General features: G+C 42.2%; 1 protein-coding gene across 1 annotated transcript; it reads right to left on the bottom strand.

The window, feature by feature from the left end:
- Nucleotides 1-15: 15 nt before the first annotated feature.
- Nucleotides 16-14,133, bottom strand: pex11g (peroxisomal biogenesis factor 11 gamma). Its single transcript, XM_020927758.2, has 5 exons — nt 13,871-14,133; nt 12,056-12,253; nt 9,086-9,264; nt 3,629-3,700; nt 16-2,010 (listed from the first exon to the last, which is right to left on the bottom strand). The coding sequence occupies exons 1-5, from the start codon at nt 13,931-13,933 to the stop codon at nt 1,809-1,811; spliced, it is 714 nt and encodes a 237-aa protein (XP_020783417.1). The 5' UTR covers nt 13,934-14,133; the 3' UTR covers nt 16-1,808.
- Nucleotides 14,134-22,084: the final 7,951 nt, after the last annotated feature.

Raw genomic sequence — 22,084 nt, 5'->3', positions numbered from 1 at the left:
TATTTATCAATTTAAAATCAAAAGCTGGTTCAGTGTACAAAATACTTTTAATTACATAAAAAGAGTATATTCAGAATGAGTTGCCATTGAACTAAATATACAATGATGTCAGAAGAGTATATTATCACATAGTGTGGTCAGGGGGAAAGTGGAGTGTCCCTGCAACTATTAATCATGTAAAATACTGGTACTAAAGTAGGAGATTTACAGTACCTTATTTTTCGGACTATAAGTCACACTTTTTTCATGGTTTGGGTGTTTCCTATGACTTATACTCTGGTGCGACTTATATATTAAAATGTTCACACTGACAGAGGCAAGAGGCTCTAGTCTTGCGTGAGTATCTGCTGCTCCTGTTCCTCCTGTACCACTCTACTGCACACATCTCCTGCAGAAAGAGCCTCTGTCCTGCATGAAATATTCTGCCAAAAACAGTAACTGAGTAACAGAAAGAAAGTTTGGAGTGAGTGAGAAACTTGTGAGAGACTGGCAGAAAGGGGGGATGCAATTTTCCTGGATGGATGGACAAAGCCTGGACTTCAGTGACACTGAAACCATCCCGTCAGGATTCAGAAAGACCCAAATAATTCTAACTGGAACTGATGCTGAGTCTGACGACAGCGGAGGAGGTGAGGCTCATTCTGCTTCTGATTGGATCATCATTTTGAGAATCAAAATACGAAATTATAACATAAACAACTTGGCCATCATGTCCAATGTTTTTGTAATTAAGAATAAATCGGCATTACAACTGTTAATAAATGAAAATGAATTTAAATCTAAATCTTATATAGAAATATGGACTCAAAAGCAGCAGCAGATTAGAATCTGTGTATCATTTGTTTATTTGTTTTTCAAAATAAAACCAAAAAATAAGAAAATGAAAACACAACAACATTTTCTTCATTATTTGTCTCCAAAACCAAAATGAAAAAATGGATAACGATACATTTTTTTTTCAGTTTTTGGGTTTTGTGTTTAAACAAATAATGGAAAAAAAAAAAAAAAAGTTTCCGTGATTGATTTGGCATCAGCCAAACTTTTGCACCACATACAAAGTGAACCAGGACTGAGCCAGAACTAAACCAGGTCTAAACTAGGACTAACCTTGGACTTGAGAGAGAGACGGGACCCCGAGCCCGTGGAGCAGGTTGTCCACAAAGTGCAGTGTCGCCTGAGTTTAGCCCTGTGGGGCACGGAGCTCTGCGTCGGTCCTTTCACCTGTGGTCACCCCACAGTTTACGTGGGCGCAACTCCACGCCCGTCCCAACACTCAGTCCTGGTTCAGTTCTGGTTTAGTCCGGCATCACAGTTTAAGTCACAGAAACGGGAAACGGCCGTTATCTGTTTTTTCCAGTATTCATTTAAACACAAAATTTAAAAAAGAAAAAAACAATTGTTATCAAGTTTATCATTTTGGTTTTGGAGACAAATAATGAAGAAAATGTTTTTATTTTGAATAACGAATGAACGAAATGACAGAGATTGATTAGATATCCACCTTATTCTGGAATTATTGCCACAGGCACGGTCATTATTATTCCAGGTGTATGATTCTGCAGAGGAATACTAACCTCAGCAAATAATGTAGAACTAAACTACAAACAGCCGTTTGAAAGGCCTTGATGTTAGTGGACAAACTTTTCTCATATTCTCCACTGAAATGCCTGGGATTCCTGTGCCAACATGGAGGAATAAAGTGGATTGGACACTTTAAAACATGAGCAATTTACTCAAACCTGTTTTAGAATCAACAGTTTGAAATACATGCTTTTCATAGAGCTCATCAGCAACTAAGGCCAGAACAATTAGGATTCTGATTGGCTGCTGGACATCTTGATCAGATCAATCACAGAGGAGATCGTACCCATGAGCCCGACGGTCCAGTCAGGGAATCGTCCCGCCCACAGGAAGCCCGGGGGCATCCAGTGCACCGCGTTACACAGATCTGCTGCACTGCTCACCACTGACAGGAGCTCAGCCTGCACCTGTCTGCGCAGCCCTGGCACCCTGCAACACAGACGACACATCAAAATCATTTTCTTCTTATTACAATATAAAGTCTAAAACCAGGTCTAAAGGACTAAACCTGGACTGGAACAACAAAACTGAACAACGGACTAAACCAGGATTTATCAAGGACTAAATCAGGACTAAAACTGAACAAAAGTCTAGTAGTGTAACAGTAATGCCTCTGTCTTATAGAACACTAGACACTCAAAAGTCACTTTTTGTGTATTATTGATTCACACACACACAGTTCAAGTCAGGTGTCAAGTGTCTTGCCCAAGGCCACAACAATAGTACACAGTGATCCAAGCAGGGTTTGATCTGCAAACTTTTAGTTGGCAGAGGAGCTTTGGAACACTGAATAACTGTTGCCACAAAGCCATTCTCAAAAGTGGACTCAACTAGAGCAGAAGCAGATATAAACCAGGACTAAACCAGGACTATACTGGGCATCAACTTGGACCTCAGAATATAAAACATGTTTAGAGCAGTTTTTATAAAACAGTGGTTCAGATAATTACTACGTGGACTTGTGGAGTGGAGTAGAACATCTGTGACTCTTTATAAACACTTACATTGTGCTATATTTTTACAATACATTACATCTAGAAAAGATATTTTGTCTCCTTCTATTCTTTATTTTTCCACACATGTTATTGACAGGTCTACCATCAGTGCACATGTACAACAGTGGAACATGTGTGTTCTCTCGAGAAGCAGCTGGAAAGTTCTCCTGAATTGTACCTTTATCAAAGTTAAGTTATTAAAACTATATACATATATATTTAAAAAATAAATAAATAAACATTATTTTCATTATATATACGTACATTGTGAACATGCAAAATACAATATATAACAGACACACACACAAAAAAGCAAATATGATGTGGTCTCAAACACACACACACACACAGAGTAAATACAGTGTGTCAAATTCCCCCTTAGGACAAGTGAGGCACACACTCATGTTTAATGAAACTGTCAGGTTCATTATTCACTCAGTCACCTCTGGTGAGCAGGAGTGAGTGCCACAACTATTTCTGGATTTTATCTTAACTGTTTGTTTCATTGAAATATGTAAGACCTTCCAGAAAGTGATTCTGAATGATTTTTGAACAAATGTCTGTAGCTTTCTAAGTTTCTTGTGTTGCGCTGCTTACAAATTATGTTTATGGCCAGTAAGGAAATAATTCATATTTCTTCCCAAATCAACAGTTACAGATGCTGTAGGACATGGGCAACAAGAAACAATGATTTAAAATATGATTTCAAAGTAAACTTCTGTGAGCAAATGAGGATTATATTGATATTACAAACTGAAAAAATGTGTGTGGCTTTGGGAAGATCAGTAAAATGATGCCCAACATTTGATCTGGTATATTCACATTTCATGATGATATGATATAGAAGTTGATTTTCTAACTCAATACATCACAGTGATGCAGCCCACTAAAGGCCGGAGCGAACGTCCCCCCTCTCCCGGGTACAGCAGGTACCCGTGTGTTGCCCAAGAGGCACCTGGAGGGAGGAAAGGGACGTTCCTGCCAAGAGAACGGGACGTTTGAGCTGGAACTTTAAGCCAGAGAGACGCTCGAGCCTGTATTCGTCCTCTCACCTGCTCCTGTCCTCCTCTCCTCTCTCACATCTCTGCAGCTTCCTCTTCAGCAGCACCAGCACACGCACAGACCTACACACAGGAAGGAGGAGGGATAAGATCATGGCCCAGTCTGTCAGATGCCCTTCCATCAACCTATACCCCTGTGCTTCACATGCCCTCCCCTGTGTCAGATGCCCTCCCCTGTGTCAGATGCCCTCCCCTGTGTCAGATGCCCTCCACTAATAGAAATGATGAAGGGAAAACATTAGTGGATGTGAGAGGTGCACAGAGAGAACATGACAAGGAGTAAATATGGTGATAAAAGTACAGACGCTGAACCCTCACCTAAGCTTTAATATCAAACATGTGTTCAGTAATAATGAATGAATGATAAATTGTTGTTTAGATAATAAGTCTGTCAATATTGAATCAACCAGAGCAGGAAATTAAACATGTTCCACTGAGGGAAACAGGCAGAAGATCAGTTATAGTTATAATAGTTACTGAAATAATATTTGGCTCATTTGTTCATTTAGCCAGTGCTTTCTTAGCTTCTGTTGCTCATAGTTACAGACGACTGAACACTCCAGTGCTCAGGTACAGTATTACAACTCTGCAGCTCAACATTCCCTGGAGGTGTGATAGGTTAGATTAGGTTACTGCATTCATCCCTGCAGTTAAATTTGTTTTGCAGATTTGAGAAGCAGATCCCACATTTCACATTTCATTCATCCACATTATGAACAATAAACACATATAAAAACACAATTACAAAATAAAGTGTTACAGAGCTCCAGTGCAGAATGGTTTGTCCCATAAACAATTAGTTAAATTCATCCATGACGCTTCCCTAAAATCATAATAAATATTAAATATATAAAAACACATGAGTTTTCCAGGACAAACATACTAGAATTGATAAATAGATTACACTTTATTCATAAGTACAACAGCAGCTGCAACAGCAGCTTCTTTTAAAATGATTCAATCTAGAAGCAGCTGAGTTTAGTGGATGTTGCACGTCTTTTAAAATCGTCTGGGACATCCTCTGTAAGTGTCTTGAGTACAGGGAGTGCAGACGGCTCTGAGGATGAACAATCACCTCACTCATTTAACCAACTGATTCAGGGAGTTCTTCTTTTTACAGGGTATCCCCTGGTTTGACTACCCCAAATTTAAGACTTTTTTAAGACCACTTAAATGAAAATGAAGACCAACATCGCACCCATTATGAGGCGAAAAACATCAGATCCAATTCTAATAAAGACCAAACAACTACAGGACTATATCCTACGGTGGTGTATTGCTATCACTCCCCAAAAAATATTTCGGCTCACTATCACGTAATTACGTGAAAAGTTTCACGTTATAACGTGATATTTTTCACGTTATAACGTGAAATTATCACGTTATTTCATGATATGAAATTATCACGTTATTTCGTGATGTGGTATTTTCACGTTATAACGTGAAATTATCACGTTATAACGTGATACGAAATTATCACGTTATTACGTGATACGGAATTATCACGTTATTACGTGATACGAAATTATCACGTTATTACGTGATACGGAATTATCACGTAATAACGTGATACGAAATTATCACGTTATTACGTGATACGAAATTATCACGTTATTTCGTGATACGCATTTATCACGTTATTACATGATATTTTCACGTTATAACGTGAAAACGTCAATTATGGTTTTACGTGATTTCATTATAAGATCAGCCACAGCCAAACCACGCTTCCCTTGGTCCAGTCAACTCCAGCCTGAGCATGGCCCACGCTGAAAATGTGGATTCTCCACTCTTGAGATTACTTCGGGCTCGTGTTGTCTCCTTCGCATGAAGCAAGATCGTGTAAGTGTATTTTACAGTTTCGTCCCCAAGTTGTGTTGTCGTACGGTAGCAGAATGCTCTGTAAGCAACTGCTGAATATTAGAGCTGGAGCGAGTTGTTCGCTGTGGGTAGAGCTGCTAAAAGTACCTAGTCTGTTTGCAATTCTGTTATAGCTCCTAAGAATTAGTTAAAGACAAAAGCATTCATTTGACACATTTCGGTGTTTCCAGTTATTTATGAATAATGACCATAAAACATTGTTGACTGTATGCACTCAGACATAGCCAGTGTAAGAGAATGCTATTCAGAAAATGTGGTGTAGTTAGCTAAGCTAAGCCCCACTTCAACTCATCTGAGCCCGGCCTGGGCAGGGGAACAGCGCTCAGAGATCCCTGTGCTCCTCCGGTTCAGGCCGGGCTCAGATGATCTGGAGCGGGGAGTGGTTAGGTGCCTCGGCCTGAGAAGCGCTTTTCTCGAGAAGAACCAAGTGCACGGAGGCTCAGAACAGTAACGAACCAGACCGGATTCGCGCTTCTGTCCGGATGCTTTACTCCACCTCAGAACCAGCCGCAACGCTACACCGGAGCAACCCGCACGGACCTAGAGTTCACTGCGCATTCTCGCTTTCCCCGCACGGAACCAGCGCGCAGAGGACGGCACGGAACCGCTCAGCGATGACTTTACTGCTGTTGGCTGCTGCTGTTACCCGAACTCAGAGCTTCTGGGCAGATGTGCAGCGAGTTGTGTACAAAGTTGTAGGCTACATGTGCTGTTTTATGAGTTTATGATGATAACTTGGAATGAGGACGGCCGTGGTGTTTTATTGTCTTTATTCATGAAGAACTTGAAACACCGACATGTGTCAAACGAATGCTTTTGTCATGAACTATGGAGCTATAACAGAATTGCAATTTTAGCAGCTCTTTGCCCACAGCGAACGACTCGCTACAGCACTCGTTCAGCAGTTGCTTACCGAACATTCTGCTATCTTGAGGACGAAACAGTAAAATACTCTTACAAGATCTTGCTCCGTGGGAAGGAGATAGTGTTCTCCTTCGTTAGGAGCCCTTCCTACTGACCTAAATACACACAGCAACATTGGCATTGAAACTGTACATAAAACACCTTTTACAGCAAGTATCACAACTAGGATGTAGATGCTTACATTTAAAAACATGAACCTCAACAACTCAAAGTTGGATCAGTGATATCCTAACATTAAATCTCATTATTTAACAAAAGAAGCAGCAGATTTTTTACAATGTAAACGATGTTTATTTTATTCATTTATTACAAACACATTTAGGCTCCTAACGACTTAATAAACAGATCCGCGGCAGAACCGCAGCAGATCCGGGCCAGATAACCCGGTTCTGAACGCGGGTCCGCGAGATACGCAGCGGATCAGCCGCGCCTCCGCCGCGGATCCGGAAAAATAAGACAGTCACGCTTCCCTTCGGTCAACTCCAACGTGAGCATGGCCCAGGCTGAAAGTGTGGATTCTCCACTCTCGAGATTTCTTTGGGCTCGTGGTGTACCAGAACACACCAGAACACTATCTCCTTCCCACGGAGCAAGATCTTGTAAGAGTATTTTACTGTTTCGTCCTCAAGATAGCAGAATGTTCGGTAAGCAACTGCTGAACGAGTGCTGTAGCGAGTTGTTCGCTGTGGGCAAAGAGCTGCTAAAATTGCAATTCTGTTATAGCTCCATAGTTCATGACAAAAGCATTCGCTTGACACATGTCGGTGTTTCAAGTTCTTCATGAATAAAGACAATAAAACACCACGGCCGTCCTCATCCCAAGTTATCATCATAAACTCATAAAACAGCACATGTAGCCTACAACTTTGTACACAACTCGCTGCACATCAGCCCAGAAGCTCTGAGTTCGGGTAACAGCAGCAGCCAACAGCAGTAAAGACATCGCTGAGCGGTTCCGTGCCGTCCTCTGCGCGCTGGTTCCGTGCGGGGAAAGCGAGAATGCGCAGTGAACTCTAGGTCCGTGCGGGTTGCTCCGGTGTAGCGTTGCGGCTGGTTCTGAGGTGGAGTAAAGCATCCAGACAGAAGCGCGAATCCGGTCTGGTTCGTTACTGTTCTGAGCCTCCTCCGTGCACTTGGTTCTTCTCGAGAAAAGCGCTTCTCAGGCCGAGGCACCTAACCACTCCCCGCTCCAGATCATCTGAGCCCGGCCTGAACCGGAGGAGCACAGGGATCTCTGAGCGCTGTTCCCCTGCCCAGGCCGGGCTCAGATGAGTTGAAGCGGGGCTTAGCTTAGCTAACTACACCACATTTTCTGAATAGCATTCTCTTACACTGGCTATGTCTGAGTGCAACAGTCAACAATGTTTTATGGTCATTATTCATAAATAACTGGAAACACCGAAATGTGTCAAATGAATGCTTTTGTCTTTAACTAATTCTTAGGAGCTATAACAGAATTGCAAACAGACTAGGTACTTTTAGCAGCTCTACCCACAGCGAACAACTCGCTCCAGCTCTAATATTCAGCAGTTGCTTACAGAGCATTCTGCTACCGTACGACAACACAACTTGGGGACGAAACAGTAAAATACACTTACACGATCTTGCTTCATGCGAAGGAGACAACACGAGCCCGAAGTAATCTCAAGAGTGGAGAATCCACATTTTCAGCGTGGGCCATGCTCAGGCTGGAGTTGACTGGACCAAGGGAAGCGTGGTTTGGCTGTGGCTGATCTTATAATGAAATCACGTAAAACCATAATTGACGTTTTCACGTTATAACGTGAAAATATCATGTAATAACGTGATAAATGCGTATCACGAAATAACGTGATAATTTCGTATCACGTAATAACGTGATAATTTCGTATCACGTTATAACGTGATAATTTCACGTTATAACGTGAAAATACCACATCACGAAATAACGTGATAATTTCATATCATGAAATAACGTGATAATTTCACGTTATAACGTGAAAAATATCACGTTATAACGTGAAACTTTTCACGTAATTACGTGATACTGAGCCGAAATATTTTTTGGGGAGTGATAGCAATACACCACCGTAATATCCAGAATCTAAGAGCCACTGTGGATTAAACCTACACTTCTCCAGGATCCATCCAACTCATCTTACTCACTGTCGTGCCAGAAACCAAAGTATTGTTTGTGCAAACTCCAAATTAGACATTCATTCATGTTTTGTTTTTTTTCCCCTCCGTTTAACATCACACTGCAGTCTGGTTGAGTATTTAAAAAATAGGCTAATGAAATTTAAGACTTTTGTGAAAAAATAAGACTTGGACAACAGAATTAAAGACTTTTTAAGGCCTTAATTTAAGAAAATTTAAATTTAAGACTTTTTAAGACTTTTAAGACCCCACGGCTACACTGTTTTATCAGAGTTGCTCCCAAACCATGAGACCAATAAAAGATCAAACTGATTCCCTGAACGTTTTATAGAACAGTGTCATCATGTTTCTGTCTAGGTGGTAGAAGAACAACTCCCTCAGACAATGAACCTGATGCTAACTGTAGGCACTGCTCTGTCTGAAGTTCAGTCAGTTAGTGTCACTCCCATAAATAACGTTGATGACATCAGCTGTAAATTGTGTGTAGTGTGTGTGTGTGTGTGTTACCTGAGTATCCCGAGCAGCAGAGAGGACCCCCACAGCACCGTGCTCAGGAGCCACCAGCGCTCGGAGCGGACGGGCACCAGGCGAGCGTCCGCCGCCCACGCCACATGCTCACACGGGTAATACAACTGATCTGCCACGTTAGTGAGGACAGAGAGACCGCGGACGCACAAGTCCTCCTCCTGCACACACAACACACACAGTAACACACACATACACACAAGTCCTCCTCCTGCACACACAACACACACAGTAACACACACATACACACAAGTCCTCCTCCTGCACACACAACACACACAGTAACACACACATACACACAAGTCCTCCTCCTGCACACACAACACACACAGTAACACACACATACACACAAGTCCTCCTCCTGCACACACAACACACACAGTAACACACACACATACACACAAGTCCTCCTCCTGCACACACACCACACACACAGTAACACACACATACACACAAGTCCTCCTCCTGCACACACAACACACACAGTAACACACACATACACACAAGTCCTCCTCCTGCACACACAACACACACACAGTAACACACACACACACACAAGTCCTCCTCCTGCACACACAACACACACACAGTAACACACACACACTCACACACAAGTCCTCCTCCTGCACACACAACACACACAGTAACACACACATACACACAAGTCCTCCTCCTGCACACACAACACACACAGTACACACACACACACACAAGTCCTCCTCCTGCACACACAACACACACAGTAACACACACATACACACAAGTCCTCCTCCTGCACACACAACACACACACAGTAACACACACACACACACACAAGTCCTCCTCCTGCACACACAACACACACAGTAACACACACATACACACAAGTCCTCCTCCTGCACACACAACACACACACAGTAACACACACAAGTCCTCCTCCTGCACACACAACACACACAGTAACACACACAGTAACACAAGTCCTCCTCCTGCACACACAACACACACAGTAACACACACAAGTCCTCCTCCTGCACACACAACACACACAGTAACACACACAGTAACACAAGTCCTCCTCCTGCACACACAACACACACACAGTAACACACACACACACACACACACACAAGTCCTCCTCCTACACACACAACACACACAGTAACACACACATACACACAAGTCCTCCTCCTGCACACAGAACACACACAGTAACACACACAAGTCCTCCTCCTGCACACACAACACACACAGTAACACACACATACACACAAGTCCTCCTCCTGCACACACAACACACACAGTAACACACACATACACACAAGTCCTCCTCCTGCACACACAACACACACAGTAACACACACACACACACACAAGTCCTCCTCCTGCACACACAACACACACAGTAACACACACACACGCACACAAGTCCTCCTCCTGAACACACAACACACACAGTAACACACACACACACACACAAGTCCTCCTCCTGAACACAGAACACACACAGTAACACACACATACACACAAGTCCTCCTCCTGAACACAGAACACACACAGTAACACACACATACACACAAGTCCTCCTCCTGCACACACACAACACACACAAGTCCTCCTCCTGAACACACATGACACACACAGTAACACACACAATAACACACACACAAGTCCTCCTGCACACAGTAACACACACAGTAACACACAGTAACACAAACACAGTAACACACAGTAACACAAACACAGTAACACACAGTAACACAAACACAGTAACACACACACAAGTCCTCCTGCACACAGAACACACACAATAACACACAGTAACACAAACACAGTAACACACAGTAACACAAACACAGTAACACACAGTAACACAAACACAGTAACACACACACAAGTCCTCCTGCACACAGAACACACACACACAAACACTTGTCTTCCTCCTGAACCGTCAGCCCACCACGTCCTTAAAAAACTCTTTTGGATCTTACTCTAAAAAAAAAAAAACACTAGGAAGAACCATGTTGTAGAGTCAGTCGAGCTTTTTCACAGCAGCAGGAGTGTTGCGATGTACAAAAATGTCACTTATGTTAATACTTTTCTGAGGCAAAATATCTGTGGAAATGTCTCACGTATTTTCCAGCAGCTTCATAAATCTGCCCCATCACCAAATCTTCATCCAACAAGCTCCACAAAGGATAAACATTCTATCATGAACAATTTATCCACAATTATCAAAAGAAGAAAGACAAAAACGTAAAGGAGAACAATGAAGACGCATTAGTGAACTACTGAATGAAATGTTATGGTGAAACGTTATGATCATGAATAAAAAATCACTTAGACTGATTCGAGAATTAAAATTTAAAAGTTACTTATTAACAAATCACTTATTACTTATGTTTTATTTCTGACCATAAGATTAGTTTTGCTCAGTAGTTTCCTAATGTGTCATCGTTGTTCACCTTTATGTTTTGTCTTTCTTCCCTTGATAGTTGTGGATGAAGAATGTTTATTCTTTGTGGACCTTGTTGGTTGAAGATTTAGTGATGGGGCAGATTTATGAAGCTGCTGGAAAATATTTATTTTACTCAGATATTTTACCATAGAAAAGCATTAACCGGAAGTCCCACAAACCTACAGCGCGACACTTCAGGCCATTGTGAAAAAGGTTTATTTAGTAAACAGAAAAAGAGCTGCAGGTCATGTTAGTCATGAAATGTCTCACCTAAACCCAAAGAAGGACAGAATGTGTATGAACTAATTTAACAAAAAAAACTCAAACCACAGAAGAGCTTGAGCACCACCAAATCTTACACACGATGATGACCACGTTTTAGAGAAATAAGGAGTGTCCCCTGTCTTTAAAGTCAAATCTCATTCATCTCATTTCATATTCAGAAATCTGGTGACTTGAGTTCAGGTCTATATCATGATGTTTGTGATGTGAGGGTGTGGTGCTGACGCTGACCGTAGCGCCCAGGCCGTAGCTCTGGGAGTAAGCCAACATGGACAGGTCATCAAATAGCCTCAGGACGGTTCTGCAGTGGCTGAGCTGAGTGGAGAACAGAAGCAGGCTCCGCCCCAAACGCCGAGACGATCCATCAGGAGAGGAGTCACGACACAAGACTCCACCCACCAGCTGAGCCCCATAACACGCCGTCCGGATCTGCCACAAGGAGCGGGGAGGGGTCAGGTTATTATCTATAAGTAATGTCTATATTATACACATTATTAAAGAAAGAGAAGAATTATACAGGAGTAAATAAAACAATCATAAAGGTATGCAGAATTAGGTAGTATTGAATTCAATTGGAAGTACTTCAGAGAGTACTGTATCACAACAAAGGTTTTACTACTTGAAAAATATTTGAATACTTCTACTTGAATTATGCTGAGTAATGCTTTGTCTTTTCTCCCCATCTAGTGATAAACACTTCATGATGACATCATGATGAATGGTATTACAATAAAACTACAATAGTACTACAATAGTACTACAATCACAACTGAGCCTATGTCTCCAGAGTCTTCACCTGCAGACAGAGACACGTCCAAGTGTCTCATTCTCAGTTTATGTTCATGTCTCATGTGAAGCTCAGCACCTCCAGAATTCTCTCCCTGAGCTGCAGAGGCTGCACTAGCACTGACTCAGGACTGGAGCAGGTGCTGGGGTTTAGTCATTTTTGGTTGATCTGCTGATTAAAAAATACACTCAGAACTTTATTTTAACACTTTTATACGAAGAGATAATGTCACAAACTGTGATACACAGCTCTCCTAACCTCAAGACAGTTTAGAACAGGTGAGTTTTCAGAACCTTTTTGAAGACAGGGAGTTTGGAGAACTTGCAAGGGCCCCGTCCCCCACGATAATCCTGTGAATAGGCCTCCATACATGATACTGTGATGATAATAGTGTGAATAGGCCTCCATACATGATACTGTGATGATAATAGTGTGAATAGGCCTCCATACATGATGATACTGTGATGATAATAGTGTGAATAAGCCTCCATACATGATAATACTGTGATGATAATAGTGTGAATAGGCCTCCATACATGATACTGTGATGATAATAGTGTGAATAAGCCTCCATACATGATGATACTGTGATGATAATAGTGTGAATAGGCCTCCATACATGATAATACTGTGATGATAATAGTGTGAATAGGCCTCCATACATGATAATACTGTGATGATAATAGTGTGAATAGGCCTCCATACATGATGATACTGTGATGATAATAGTGTGAATAGGCCTCCATACATGATAATACTGTGATGATAATAGTGTGAATAGGCCTCCATACATGATAATACTGTGATGATAATAGTGTGAATAGGCCTCCATACATGATGATACTGTGATGATAATAGTGTGAATAGGCCTCCATACATGATAATACTGTGATGATAATAGTGTGAATAGGCCTCCATACATGATAATACTGTGATGATAATAGTGTGAATAGGCCTCCATACATGATACTGTGATGATAATAGTGTGAATAGGCCTCCATACATGATACTGTGATGATAATAGTGTGAATAGGCCTCCATACATGATGATACTGTGATAATAGTGTGAATAGGCCTCCAAACATGATGATACTGTGATAATAGTGTGAATAAGCCTCCATACATGATAATACTGTGATGATAATAGTGTGAATAGGCCTCCATACATGATAATACTGTGATGATAATAGTGTGAATAGGCCTACATACATGATGATATGAGCATAAGCCCTGCGCCTGGATGAACCGTGCGCACTCACCACTTTGTCCCTGCCGCGGTACGTCTCCAGCACCCGGACCAGCTCCTCCACGGCCCGCTGCATGTCTGTGTGCACCCCGGGGTCCACTGCACTCCTCCCGGCATGTCACAGCCCACAGGCCCGCTACAGCACCGTGCGCATCACCCGGAGCATCAGCACAACACCGCGCACAGTTTGTCTGAGCAGCCAGACTCTTGGGTTACGCAGGAGAAACAAGTTTCATGTTTGTCTGTGAACTCTGGACCAGAACTCTGTGCGCAGACGCGCGCAATCGAGCACAGATACAACCAACAGTGTAAGAAATTGACCTAAAATCTATCTACTGGTGTTGGCTGCCCTCTTGTGTTTACTTGATGCATTGCACTTGCCAGGGGAAGTAAAAAAGCCATATTCTGTTGTTCCCCCATCCTCCTAAATGTCAGATGCCCTCCCATCCTGGTATATCCTAGGTCATTGTTTCCCAAAGACTGGGTCACAACTCTCAGGTGGATCGCAAAAGATTCTTTTTGTCTTTTTGTTTTCTTGTCATGATCTGCATGTAGGTCTGTAATATACAGTTTTGATCTGTGACCTTTTCATCATTCTGGATCAACATTTGGTCAGAATCTCCTGTCCTCAGTAGGGTCAGTATTTCTCTGCTTTTTCCTTTCACTATCACATATTTGTGTGAACTGGGATTCTCTGTGCTCACAAAAAAGCCAAAGCACAAAAACAGAAACGCTGCTCCTGATCTGCTGCTGCACACGGACTGAACACACTACAAAATGGTCACATTTTTCTATAGCGCTTTTCCTTTCAGGCACTCAAAGCACTTTACAACAAGGAACCACACACCAGTGTGGGCAGACACTGTGGGGCAAGGTGGGTTAAGTGTCTTGCCCAAGGACACAACAGCAGCATTCATCTGTGGGAGCTGGAATCAAACCAGCCAACCTGTGGGTCAGTGGATCTGACTGCTCAACCTGTGATGTTCATGTCAAGAGCTGGAATTGAACTGCCAACCTTCAGATCAGTGGGCGAATGCTCTACCAACTGAGCTACTGCCACCTGAAATGACTGTTTTGTTCCAGTATTGCTGGTTCTATTGAATGTTGAAAAGAAAAAGAAATGTTCTACATTTAATGTCCAAACAGGCAACTTCTGGATCGTTTTATTACTGCTTCAGTTTTTTTCATTGTTTAAAATTTGAGTCATACTAATAGTTCAGAGACATGATCACTCAGTCAACAATAAAATATCCTCATTCATGTTCAATAATGCTCAAATCCACCTTTGTTTTGTGATTTATGAATGTTACCTTACCACCATACTGCAAACAAAAGCCTCATTTACATAATAGTTATTATTTCACAAATACAAATAAATACAACAGCTTTCCTTTATTGTCGTAAATTAACATTAATATTGTCTTTTGTCCCGACATTTTGAATGGACTTTTTAGTAGTGATGACATAGAAAGAGGGATTTCGTTTTAGAATTCACTTTCTGAAACTTGTGTCAAATTGTGTTTGACTTTTCTTCACTAATTGCCATAGTCTTAATAAAGTTATGATTAGAAAACCCTGAAAACCTTTTATATGCACTGGAAGACTCTAAACTCAAATGATTTATACCGCACCAGTCGCTCATCACAAACAGAAAACAGACTTGAACCAGACTCTGTTCACAAAATCATATTTTGGAGGATGTTTTGGTACATGATTGACTGAAAATGTTGCGGTGTCTTTTTGCGAGCTCAGCTTTGGTGATCACAAACTCTCTGACCTTGTGTTCTGTTCCCTGCCAAAGTGACCATGTCTCCAGAGAACAGCGGCACCAGCCACAGTGTGAGAGGTGCATGTGTGTAACGCTCACATAGAGAATGGTTTCACACACAGGTGTGAAAGTCCTGATCTTTCTCTTGTCCTCTACACTGTAGCGACCCGTCTCTCTGTGCTTTGTGGTCCCTGAAGTCTCAGTCAGTATGTCTCTTTATTCAGGCACCTGTTGTTGTTACAGAAGTGTTTGGGAGATCCACATCCATCAAACACACACTGGACCGTGGTGTGTCCTCGTTTAGCTACTGTCCACACGTCCACTGTCCCTGCACCTTACAGCACTGTCCAACTGACGAGGACACAGAAGAACAGAAGGACACGTAAGGACTGGAACTAGAGACATTTTTCCTCCTACAGCTCCCCTCAAACAGTGAGAGTTACAGGACTACATTCATATAATACTCCCTTCACCAGCTTCAAATCAAATCACAAACAAAACATCTGAGGCTTCACATACAGTCACAGTGCATGTAACGCGTTAAAACAAGTAGATGAATGTAGATTTTTCTGTAGTCCAGACTTTCTTACTGAGGTTATTTTTTATAGAATATGAACACAATCAGCAGAATCTGTGGCATTCCTGTTTGGCAGCTCACATGACTGAGCTGCTCAGGATCATTCAGGCTACACTTCATTAATAAAGTACAGCTCTATGGCTACAAATATCAATGTGAGAACAGTGTCACAGATACACCGGGATATGCTTCAATTGAGCTGAGAGCAGAACACATAGATAATAATTGAAAGTGTTAGTGTTAGATAAGGACAGTGACCCTAACTGTTGTAAAATCCAACATTGTTCTTCCTGTTCACAGGTTCTTTCACTTCAGTTCTAGCCTTGCTGGCACCTGACACATTGTCACTGGAGTGTCTTCTGGAGATAAGAACAGTAAATCTGCATTGAGTCTCCTCTAAATGTGAATGAATAGCATCAAGTTGACTCTGTTGGTGTTTTTATAGTAAAGTCAAGTTAGTTTTGTGCACTGTTGTTCTGCAGGTTTCTGTTCAGGAGCTGGTGTATTATCACAAGGCTCTGTAGATGCAGCTGTGGGAGATGCTGTGATGTTCACCACGTCTCTTTATCCAACACAAAGGGTGTTTGGCACTAAAGCTTTCATCTGCTCTACTGTTCCTAACAACTACTGCTCCAGAGTATGAAGGCACAATCACTCTGTTCATCTCTGCTGGATCTCTGGAGCTCAGGAACATACCTCTAAATGACACTGGAGTTATAATGTTGCCATAACAAGCAGATGGTGCTGTAAAGGATGGACACACCAAATTAAACACATGGGGTAAGTAATGACACATTAATAACAAATGAATTCTGCAGACAATAATGTATATAGTCTGTAGCTATACAAAGAACTGATTATAAAAGTCATGAATTGCACCGGCGGTGCTGTGGTTTAAAGCGTTGCACATATATGGTTGCTACCACATCCATATTGTGGGCTCACCCTCAGTAAGTCTCCACCCACTCTCTCCATTTCATACTGCAGTGGTCCTGTCATATAAAAGGCCACAAATCTAAATATCATTTTACTGAATTCCTTGATTCATTTGTGGATTTTTGCTGTGGTTTAATGGAAAATGACAAATCATCACATGTCAGATCTTAAGTCACATGTATCATATCTTAATGTGAAGAAAAAGCTGGATGTCTACATAAATATGGACAGGGCAATGTCCTTGTAACGCCAGCATCGCAAAGCTCCATCTGAGTGGAGCCAAATGCTGTGGATGACATCACACTCACTTCTTCACTTCTTTATACAGTCTGTGGGTCTGACAGTGGGTTCAAGGATTTGATCCTGATACCTAATGGCAGTCAGACTGTAGAGGTCTGTGTGTCCCTTCATGGATCTGCCTCTCTAGACCATCACTGACCCACCACCAATCCACTTATGTGAACCACGTTACAGACAGCTCTCCCACTCTAGGCAGTCTCCCACTTGTATGTACTGTAATCTACACTTTGCATCAGCATGGGCCAAAAGGACAACAGAGAAGTTGCCCTTATAATCAAAATACAACCTACCGGAGTTGGGTGGCGCTTCATGTATAATTAGTCTATTGATATTATTATTATTACTTTCTGATTTGATGTGGCATTTCCCTATAGAGGAAGATTGAAAAAAGAGGTGGAAGGGGCTGAGAGCCAGCTATGTCCGTTTCAAAAGACAAAAGGCACCAAGCAGCTCTGGTGCTGGATCCCAAAGAGAGTGGAAGTGGGAAAAAGAAATGGAGTTTCTCTTAGCACACTTACAACAAAGAGGGGAAGATGCAAAAATCCTTTTTGTACCACACACACCATTAATGACATCACTATGATATATTTTACAGCACACAGTTTGCTCGGTCAGTTTAGTGATAAAGACGTGACAGCAGTAGAAGAGGATGCAAAGGAGCCTCTAAATCTTCAGATGGAGGAGCTTCAAGAAGTTGCCCCCTCCCCACAAGTACCATAGAATCTGAAGTCTTTAGAGACACCCCCACCCCATCAAGTGTGGAAGCACACCGTCATTTACAACAGGATACTGTAGAACTGGAACACCACCCATCCACCACTAAGTGCAGGCTCTCATAACTGGGCAGGTCAGAGCAGAGCAGGTCTGCTGAGTCTACGACAGAGGAGAGGCTCCTTGAAATGTTGTTCTGTGTTTAATTAAAACAAATTAGTGCTCTGAAATGTACTTTTGAATCCTGGTGTTTGCCGTGATCAGCAGGCTTCTGTTTACCGTCTATTTATGTACAGACTACCGTCTGTAGAAGCCTGTGCAGCGGGTTAGTTTCACTGAAGACCTACAGCGAAGTCTGATATTCTCTCCCATTAAAAAACGGAGCCAGTACCGCGCACATACGTCCTGCTGGAGATGTCGATGTCGCTGTCTTCGTGTCAGGGGTTTCGCCTTGGGTTTTGAAAGACAACATGAGCAGATAAGCAAATCTCTGTGTCAGAATTTTAACGTCTCCCATGACAAGAAAACCCTTGTGTTGCTTTAATGTAGGAAAGTGAACATCATTTTGAATCTGTTTCCATAGGTTTTTCTGCCAAGGTCTGACTGGATATCAATTACGACAAGATTATGAAGTGTGCTCTTTTCTGTGAATGCGTGGCTCTTAAAAGAGCCGTTGTTGTGAGTCGAGTCTCGGGGCGTCTTTACTTGGCCTTCTCGGTCTTCTTGGGCAGCAGCACAGCCTGGATGTTGGGCAGCACGCCTCCCTGAGCAATGGTGACGCCTCCCAGCAGTTTGTTGAGCTCCTCGTCGTTGCGGACGGCATCAGTTATTATGCTGGACTATTTGGCCTGTATAGGATAGAATCATTTGGGCCGTCACGATTAATATATTAATAGTGATCATTAAAAACCATTATCATATTTTATTTTATAATCATTATTTGGATTGTACAGGACTCAACTTCAGTCATCATATTTCAATGTACATTTGGTTAAAAATGTTTTGAAAATCTAAATTTACAATTAAATGAATAGTTTGACTATTCACATAGGTGACTAAATAATCATTGGCTAGAGGAATATTAAAAGAATAATTAGCACCAGTGTGAAGTGAGATCATGTAACGAAAGAGAGGGGCTTATCATTTGTCATGCTCCATAGGCCCACATGAGGAACTACATGAGGTATGTCTAATGAGAGTCGACATGAGCTCCTACATGAGCCGAGCATATAGACATGTCACAGTACACGTTCACACGTTCATGAGAAGGATCTACTGTATTCTATTTTCCAAAGAATGTTTTTATTCTCTTTCAGCACGGAGAGGAGCACGCTGCTAATTCGGTGCCTTTCTGAAGAATATTGACCAATATCACACATTAAAACTACATGCCCAAAATGTTAGTGGTAAGTTTTTGGTGAAATCTCCAGAGGCTCAAGTGACGTCACTAGAAGTGTTACATATTGTGTCTTTATGCACAAGTGAATCTGTTTAGTTGCAAACATGTTCAGAAGCACACAAGGAGAGGAAAAAAAAAAAAAAAAAACAGAACAGAGGAGCTCTTTAGTGTCGTGCGTGTGTGTGTTATATTGTGCTGGAGCAGTTTACTTGGAGCTGGTGTACTCTTCTCTCGTCGCCGGGGTGAGGGCCCTGTCTTCTGTGGGTGAGGGCCCTGTCTTCTGTCTTCTGTGGGTGAGGGCCCTGTCTTCTGTGGGTGAGGGCCCTCTCGTCTCCGGGTGAGTTAAAGTTAAAATATGCATCAGTAAAACGGCTCGTAGTAGCAGTTTTATTGTATCAGTGTTTCTCAATCCATGAAACTTCAACATTTTCAAGTTGTCGTTTAACAAAGGCTCGTGATACAATGAAAATGTTTTTTTTGAGACCCACTTTTGGCCCACAAACAACCACCTGAGAACCACTGCTTAAAACTCACCAAATCCTCGGTGTCATAGTCCCGGAACAGAACTTTACCGAGGAACATTTAGGCGGCGATGCATCCGACGGACCACATGTCCACGGACTCAGAGAAGGACGAGCCCACAGCCACCTCTGGAGCCCTGAATACAAACACAACAACAAACATACACATGGTCAGTCCCACTGTGCTGGGCTCTGCTTTTAGTCCAAGTTTAGTCCTAATGTTGTTTAGTCCAAGTTTAGTCCTAATGTTGTTTAGTCCTGGTTTAGTCCTAATGTTGTTTAGTCCTGTTTAAGTCCAAGTTTAGTTCTAATGTTGTTTAGTCCAAGTTTAGTTCTAATGTTGTTTAGTCCTGGTGTAGTCCTGGTTTAGGTCTGAATTGTGTCCCACTTTGAACCCAAATGTGGATGTAAATTCAGCATGTACAAACTTTGGACTTTGATACTTGATTAAAAGTATTTTGAAGTAACTTAGGTAGTTAACGTCCAATTTTAGATTTCCACAATAGGTAAAAATCTACAATGCACAATGTTTTATTATTATTTTTTTAATAAATTGATTTATAATTAGATGCAGAAACACATTTTGACCCCAAGAGCTGCATTTACTAATTATCTGTGCAAAAGTCAAGTCATAGAATTAAATTAATCTAAATACTCCCTCACATATCAGTCGTCCCTGTCCCTGTCATGTCCCTGTCTTGTCCCTGTCATGTCCCTGTCTTGTCCCTGTCTTGTCCCTGTCATGTCCCTGTCTTGTCCCTGTCTTGTCCCTGTCATGTCCCTGTCTTGTCCCTGTCATGTCCCTGTCATGTCCCTGTCTTGTCCCTGTCTTGTCCCTGTCTTGTCCCTGTCTTCACATACCTGTAGCAGACTGTCTGTATCATTTGTCCGGGCTTGGTGTCGCTCACAGCACAGGCCAAACCAAAGTCTATCAGTTTGATGGCGAGGGGCTGCCTCACGTGATCGATCAGCATCACGTTATCGGGCTTCAGGTCGCTGTGGATGACGCCGACGCTCTTCAGGAAGAGCAACGCCCCGACCGTCTGCAAGAGACATGAGCTCACTTTAACACACGTGGAGTTAAGAGCAGGATTCACATCAAAACACATGTTGGTATAAAATGCAAATATAAAAACACATTCTGATGAGTCCAGAGTTTTACCTGAGTGACGATCGGACGGATGTTTTTGAGGCGCAGACTCTGACACGGAGCCATGGCCTGGTACTCCTGTAGACTGATGTCCAGCCTCTCGAATTCATGGCAGAAACGTCCCCGATACTTAAACGAGTCAATCCACTGGACGATGTGATACGACTCAGAGCCTTTCTCCTTGAGGCTGCGCAGCATCTGGGCCTGTAGGGGGCGCACAAGATCACATACAAGTTTAATACAATGGATAAACTTAACTCAAGATTTTAGTCCTGGTTTAGTCCTGGTCTAGTCCTGGTTTAGTCCTGATTTAGTCCTGGTCTAGTTCTGGTTTAATCATATTTTTGCCTTGGTCTAGTTCTGGTTTAGGCCTGGTCCAGTCCTGGGTCAGTTCTGTTCTAATCTGAGTTTAGGCTAGTTTTAACAAATTCACTAAACCAGGACTCAACCAGAACTAAAGCCAGGACTAAACTAGCTCTAAACCAGATCTAACCCAGGACTAAACCAGGAATAAACCAGGTCTAAACCAGGACCAAACATGAAACATGTAAAACAGTAAAAACTCTCCTGTCCAATCAAATTAAAAGTGACTTTTAAGACCAAATCTAAGTTATTTTCAGATGAAATAGTTTGATCAAACCAGTTTCAGTGAAAACATGTTTCTGCACGTGTGTCTTACCTCCTTCTGTCCGAAGTGGAATTCACTGTTGTCCCGTCCTTTGAGCACCTTCAGCGCCACCGTCTGGCCGCTGTTGGTGTTGTAGCAGAGGGCGACCACTCCGAAGCCCCCGAAGCCCAGGATCTGCTGCACTTCGTAGGACGAGGAGCTGGAGCTGATGTAGTCTCCAACCTTCACGTTCATGCT

Source organism: Boleophthalmus pectinirostris, unplaced genomic scaffold (assembly GCF_026225935.1).
Source record: "Boleophthalmus pectinirostris isolate CB_2022bp ecotype Guang Dong unplaced genomic scaffold, ASM2622593v1 HiC_scaffold_7, whole genome shotgun sequence".
Classification (NCBI taxonomy): Eukaryota; Metazoa; Chordata; class Actinopteri; order Gobiiformes; family Gobiidae; genus Boleophthalmus; species Boleophthalmus pectinirostris.
This window is presented reverse-complemented; position numbering and strand designations above follow the sequence as displayed.

Bases quoted from the DNA above. Each gene is read 5' to 3' on its own strand.
- pex11g (XM_020927758.2), bottom strand. From the start codon at position 13,933: ATGCAGCGGGCCGTGGAGGAGCTGGTCCGGGTGCTGGAGACGTACCGC. The intron at 9,265-12,055 runs GTCAGCGTCAGC...TTGTGTGTGCAG, and splicing joins GCTACGGCCTGGGCGCTACG to GAGGAGGACTTGTGCGTCCG. The intron at 3,701-9,085 runs GTAACACACACA...TCCTGTGTGTAG, and splicing joins CTGCTGCTCGGGATACTCAG to GTCTGTGCGTGTGCTGGTGC.